Consider the following 7,338-nt stretch of genomic DNA (forward strand, 5'->3'; position numbering starts at 1 on the left):
AAAAAAAAAAAAACACCACTGTGTTGGTCATTGTAATGAGCTGTCTTGATTGAAATGTTCATCATAATGCTTGTTGTCTTTTTTATTTTTTATTTATCCATTCATTATTTCAAGTACATGTTACATTTACTCATTACTTTTTCCATTTGTTCATCTTCATCTTTCATTACATTCATCTATAAATCTATCCATTCACATATCCAACTATTCATTCATTTATACCATAAACATTATATGTAAGTTCATATTTTTTCCATGAAATACTTGATTGTACCTCTTATTCTAATATTTTGTATGTAACATTTTTAATTCATGTCATGGCATACATCTATCACTCTATCTATATACATTATACATAAATTCATAAGTTTTCGATGAAATAATTGATTGCACTTTTCCTATTATTCTTATATTTGGTATGTAACATTTTAAATTCATACTTAAATTGGGATAACAAATTAATTCCTTTCTGTTTCTGTTCGCTAATATGATATACTTTATAAATGGTGTATCCAATTATGACAGTGAATGTTTGTTATCGCTATTTCCCAGAAAGTGCTGGAGGGATCTTTCTAGAATTTGTTTTGTAGGTTCTCCTTGGTCATTTATTGAGCATGATTAAACATAACTGTTGACAGGTGGTCATCTTGGATTTTGACAGTTAAAGTTTGTTATTGCTAATTCTCAGAAAGTACTTAAGGGATCTTTGCATACATGCCATATCTCACGATTTAGGCGCGAGACTCACGAAAAGAAACAAATTTGGTCAATCTTAGTGAATAAACAATAGCTACATGGATTCACACTGACCTTGGTCATCGCGAGGTCTGAAGTGACACGCCAGCCACTTAAATCACAGGCCAGGCCAATTAGCAGCATATATATATAGGTGTGAAAGTTCTGAATGGCCCGGCCAGCCGATTTAGCGGGGCATGGCTTGATGACTTGCTCACCGATGTGTGAACTGTTAAGCAATTAAATCAGTGATCCCATATCCAGTGGGGGCTAGTTGCTAATTAATATGTGATGACAGTTGATAACTTGATATTAACATTAAACAGCAACATAAGGAGATGTCAGAGCTGTTAATACTGAAACGGAAATGTTGGAGGTGACTATAAAATCGAAACCGGACACTGACATCGAACCCGGAATTCATTCTCTTGCCGTCGGGATGGGATTGAGTGTTAATGAAAATAACATAAACAGAAGAAAACAAGTTTCTTCAGAATTGGATATATAAAAGTAGTATTTATTGGTTATTTTTTCCCCAACAAATTAGAATTAAATATTCCCAATGTTTTGTGATATATTTTTTCTAACCTGGGTTAATAAGGACATCCCTGTGGAATTTCTTCTTTTTTAATTACTATTATTTTTTGCCTTTTATGTGATATATTTACTTTTAAATATTGATAGCATTATCTGGACCGTATGTCACGTGTAAACCTTCCTAAAATCCTTTAAAATATCAATAAATCTTCAATTTTGGCTCTAACAAAGTAATTAGAGGCTTTAGAATAGCACAAATGATTCAATACTATGATATATGCTATATAATTTATGTTTTAAATGTCTCACGAATTCAGAGAAAAAATCTCACTATTTTTGACCAAATCTCGCTAAAAATAATCACTGATCTCACTATTTTGCACCGGAAAGGTATGGCATGTATGTCTTTGTCAAATTTGATATGCAAGTTCCCCTTGGTCCTTAGTTGTGCCTGTTTATTTTAAGAGTGATCATAAAAACAAGATGGCTGCTGGAAGAACTAAACAGATCTTTCTGATATTGCAATGATCGCTTCTATTTCTCTCACATTAAATACTGTACTAGTAAATATGTGAAACTACAAACGCATATGAAAGGTTGTCTTTTATACACAGCAGTATGAAGTTTAGATCAAAAGTTACCTCAAGGTGCATTTACTGTATACAGGACTCATCAAACAGTTTAGAGAAAAGAAGAGAAAAGATCAAACTAATATAGAACTAATGAAGATGGTACAATGGTGGGCGCCACTTGTTTTAAAAAGTTAACACAGATTATAAGGAATCAACGAAGATTTTCAGGCTAAAGACAAAGAATTTAAAGTCACCTTTCTGGGTTTACAAATGTTAAAAGCACCAGGCCTCTGTAAACCATAATATATAATGAATGCAGGATATAAACCTCTATGAAGATATCAAAATACGATAATATTTACATATATATATAAAAAAAAATCTTGTTACTTGTTAGCAAGCTTCTGCTGCAGTGTGTCTTAGGGTTTATGAGAATATCAAAATGAAGAATCAAGACGTGTATAATTTACTCCTAAATCACTCCTATTCTCACAGGCAGTAGTGGACAACCCCGAGATGTTTTATCGCCACGTAGATAATCACGCTGACAACTGTACGGAAGGAAAGAAATCAAACCGTAAAAATGCTGCCACATCAAATGCTAAATGTGAATGGGAAGGTGAGTAACTGCAGGGGGATAGAATTATATCATCTATATACTACTGTATACCACCTACCGGTAGCATGACACATTCATTATCATTGGTTGTCAGTATGAGAAGCAGATTCCTATTCCCCAGCACTTGGGAATGTTTTTCTCAAAAAAGAACATCTGCTCGCACTAATTGTAGGATGTAGATATTTTATGTATATTGTATATTACTAATTATAAAAATTGATGAGTATAAATATTCTGTATGGAAAATTAATGATGATCAAAGTTAAATATAATAGTAAGTTACTCAAGATCAAAGTTATTCAACAAAATGTTCTATTTATAGTAAGTTGATAATGGTTGAAGATATTGAGGATGAATATTTTATCTATTGTAAATTAATGAAGGAAATCGCAAATTTAATGGTTCCAAACAATTCTCTTAGGTCCAGCTGTGCTGTGTGTTTTTATCCCACCAAGAGTTGTATTGACGTAAGGAAACACAGTGTTTTAATTAGGTGTCAGAAAAGTTTTAGCTTCCTCAATGTTCAGCCAGGTAGTCTTTTTAGCGAATCACTCACGTTTAAACAGAAATAAAAACAGATTTGTTTTTAATTCATTACACATAGTCTGTTTATATTGTATGTATTATGTATGTATTGTTTGATCATTTTACATTTGGTCTGTGATATTGTAGTATTTAATTTATTGCGAACTGTTATTTGGTATCAACCTGTAAGTGGGCCTTATGGCCTGTTGGATTGAAATAAATATAAATATAAAAAGATTCAAATAACTAAACATCAAAATGATTGAATGAAGTTATATAAATGCTATCTAAATAACTAACCGTGATAATTAATGAGAGTGAAATATGAAACGGATTGAATTTGGACGTTTGATTGTAGGCTCAAATAACATTAACCACTTCTTTGTTCCCAGCCTGTGACTTTGTAGCAGAAAATAGATGGCGACTGAAGGAACACCTACGGAGCCACACACAGGAGAAGGTGATAGCATGTCCAACCTGTGGTGGACTCTTCTCAGCCCGCTGTAAATTCATAGACCATGTGAAACGCCAGGCAGAGACAGAGGGTGAGCCTTATTTAACTATTTACATACATAGACCATGTGAAACGTCAGGCAGAGACAGAAGGTGAGCCTTATTTAACTATTTACATACATAGACCATGTGAAACGTCAGGCAGAGACAGAAGGTGAGCCTTATTTAACTATTTACATACATAGGCCATGTTAAACGCCAGGCAGAGACAGAAGGTGAGCGTTCCTTATTTAACCACTATAGATATTTACCAGTCAGCAAGGTGTTTTACTCTATCTTTCAATTACCTTCATTTGGCAAATAAGTTACAGATTCTTATGAGATGTGTACTCCTCAGCTTTTGTACCCCATGGTTTCTTAGTGCTTGTAGCTTACCTGGCACAAAATTTCTCCATGCTTTTGGTATGGTTTGTCACTTTTCAAATTTTCTTTAAACAGAAAAACACTGGTTTGTCATATTGGATGGATGAGTATGAAGTTTCCTCAAGTTACCGTTCATTTGTTCTGAAGTTGCCATTGTTGATAGGCTTATACTAGTAAAAGAACTTCTGAAAATAATCTTGAACAGTCAAGAATGATAAGGATCGTGATATTGCGCTATTTAAAGCTACCTGGATTGAAGAAAATACTAAGTTTCCTCTAATTAATGACCTTGAACTACTTTCGAAGTCACAGGAGTCATCTTCATTTGAAAATTCAACACCTTCTTCAAATGTTACAGCTATATTATAAGTATAAGTAAAACAGCTTGACCGTCATGTCAAGTACAAAAATTGTCCATTGGTTAACCCTTTCACCACTGTAGACCAGACCAATGCATGGGAGAGTCTACTAAAGTTGCATAGGGGTGAAAGGGTTAAGTCCATTTAGTCTACAAAGATTATACTAAACTTATAATTATAAGGACGGTCTAGGTTTATGTGCACTGTCGTATTATAAATTGCTATCGACTGATTTAGATATTTTATGTCTGACCAACGACTACCGTTTATATTTGCGTATAGTGTGCACTTTTTTAAGGGGAAAATGAAGTGTCAAGAAAGGGGTGTACACCATACTCAAGAACAATCCAAAATCAGTCCTTGGTCGCGACCATTTCTCATAATTTTTAGAGGATTTTTCAGAAATGTTTTGAAATATGCTCGCAGCAATAAAACTGCTAAATTTTGTTGAATAATCCCTGATTGCATTGCCAATTTGACAATTACGAAAAAGTTGCAAGTTTAAGTCATATATAATACTATAGAATCGGATAAATAAGCACGAGTAAAGTAGGCTCAACTTTTCAGGACGTTACGTTGTGAATTGATAAATACTATACCACATATCGGGAAACATAACGAAATGAACCAATAATGATAAAAGTTTGAGTTTGAAAATTAAATATCAACGGGTTCAAAACAGCCAAAAACATTCTGATCTTTTCTTTTCGAAGGAGAATTGTTGAAATCACAATTGTTTGGTGTTCTTCATATCTCGCAAATTCAGCTGTTGGCAGTCCTCATCGGAATGACTACCTTTAAGCATACACATTCTGCCGATATCGATGACTGATTCAGTCGGATTTGCAGACGATCAGAAAACTACTTGGAAAAGTGTATTTCATAACAAAAAATAGTTTTATCCGTATATAAGATTGAATCTTTTCTGAAACTTATTGTTGTGAAAACAACATCATTATATTCCAATTAACGTTACCTGTTCTGCCCATGCCAGGTGACCGTGTCAGCTCGCAGATCTCGCTGTATTCGAGGTGTCAGTCAACGCTAACATAATATTTGCGACATCCTTTCTTATTAATTTGATGTGTTGTCATGGCTACCTGAACAGCATGTATGTATTTACACCTGGTAATTGTTTAACCATTTTGATTGACGGGTGGAAATATATCCGTTGTAGCTTGGTCAATGATTTATCGGAAAATGATCATACAGAATGATGGGGTGACTTTCTGACATAGTTATAGTTTTATTTTCTCAGCAAAGGTATTTGATTTTAATTTGTTTGCTTCAGGGATATTGATGGTAAGTTTGTGTTTCCAAGGGCTTTCTGGTACTGCAAATTCAGTTCGAGTGTTGATAATTCGTGTTGGTGGGAGTTAAAGCACGGTTTGGTGTGTAGTTAGTTTTAAGAGCTAGCTTTCAGTCTTTTATTCGCTTTGAAATGGTAAACTGTGTATCTTTGATGAGTTTTCATTTATTTAATGAAGTGAACTAGGACTAAATATTAATCTTATCAAAAGTTAATTTTGTAGTTGGTAATATATATGTAAATGAATGGTAAAATATCACAGGACACTATAAGCAAATAAAGACAATTTATTGTCACAAAAGTAGTGTGTTTGTAAAACAATTACCATCAGAACCCAATTCTTGTCACAGCAAATGGAATTTACAAATATCACAGACATTTCAAATCACTGTACCAAACACAGTATTGTCAAACAAAACACATCGTCATACATAAAACATTGTCAACACCACATTGTCCAATAAAATGTTGTCGGTCCCTAACTATAGTACTCCAGTCAAACAAAACTAGAACGTCACTAACTATAGTAGTCCAGTCAAACAAAACTAGAACGTCCCTAACTTTAGTACTCCAGTCAAACAAAACTAGAACGTCACTAACTATAGTACTCCAGTCAAACAAAACTAGAACGTCTCTAGCTATAATACTCTGGTCATTTACTTATAAGCTAATGTAGATCACACATATCATTGACAATGCCAATTCATAGAAAATGGTATCTTAACTACAAGTTTTTGTCAAAATCTAGAAACATTGATATTTATTGTGAAGAAACCTATTATCACCAAAGGGATGAATCGTGTACAGGATATTTACAGATATTCACAAGTCCCTTCAACGAGGTGTGGAAACAAGTTTATCAAAAATAGTCTTTTATGATAATAAATAGCATAAATACTGTATACCAGGAAACTTCTACCGCAGTTTAACCCTTTCACCACTGTAGACTATAATGGACTCATCCAGATCAATGCATGGTAGAGTCTACTAAAGTTACAGTGAAAGGGTTTTGCAATTTTCAGGCTCTACAATGAGGGCAAATCAGGACCACAATAAGTATACATTATACCGTAAAATTACATGAGAGGGGTGACATTTATGCTGGGCGAATAGAGATTTTACAGATGAAGGGTGAATATGTTACATGGCGACAGTTTCCTGACATACAGTAAGCATACATGGTTAAAGGAAAGTTTCCATGTCAGTTTAGTCAGTGTAGTGTCTAACAGACCTATAATCGACAAATTTCTTTAATCGGAACACCACTAGTGTCTGTGCACTATAAACACACTACTCTGTCAGCGGAAGGCATTTGTACATAAGTATCTAATAAGTCTTTTACAGCATTTGTACATAAGTATCTGATAAGTCACTTACAGCGTTTGTACATAGTGTCTGATAAGTCACTTACAGCATTTGTACATAGTATCTTATAAGTCACTTACAGGTTTGTAAATAGTATCTGATAAAGTCTCTTACAGCATTTGTACATAAGTATCTGATAAGTCACTTACAGCATTTGTACATTAGTATCTGATAAGTCACTTACAGCATTTGTACATAAGTATCTGATAAGTCACTTACAGCATTTGTACATAAGTATCTGATAAGTCTCTTACAACATTTGTACATAAGTATCTGATAAGTCACTTACAGCAATTGTACATAAGTATCTGATAAGTCACTTACAGCATTTGTAAATAGTATCTGATAAGTCACTTACAGCATTTGTACATAAGTATCTGATAAGTCACTTACAGCATTTGTACATAGTATCTGATAAGTCACTTACAGCGTTTGTACATA

At 33.7% G+C, this 7,338-nt stretch overlaps 1 protein-coding gene across 1 annotated transcript in view; it reads left to right on the plus strand.

The window, feature by feature from the left end:
- LOC110457854 (histone H4 transcription factor-like) overlaps positions 1 to 7,338 on the plus strand; it is a 33,782-nt gene that overhangs the window by 6,903 nt on the left and 19,541 nt on the right. The window contains exons 4-5 of the mRNA XM_021509297.1: positions 2,340 to 2,463; positions 3,381 to 3,533. Of these exons, the coding sequence (XP_021364972.1) occupies positions 2,340 to 2,463; positions 3,381 to 3,533 (277 nt within the window). The remainder of the gene's footprint in view (positions 1 to 2,339; positions 2,464 to 3,380; positions 3,534 to 7,338) is intronic.

The sequence above is a fragment of the Mizuhopecten yessoensis genome, unplaced genomic scaffold (genome assembly GCF_002113885.1).
Source record: "Mizuhopecten yessoensis strain PY_sf001 unplaced genomic scaffold, ASM211388v2 scaffold9341, whole genome shotgun sequence".
NCBI lineage: Eukaryota > Metazoa > Mollusca > Bivalvia > Pectinida > Pectinidae > Mizuhopecten > Mizuhopecten yessoensis.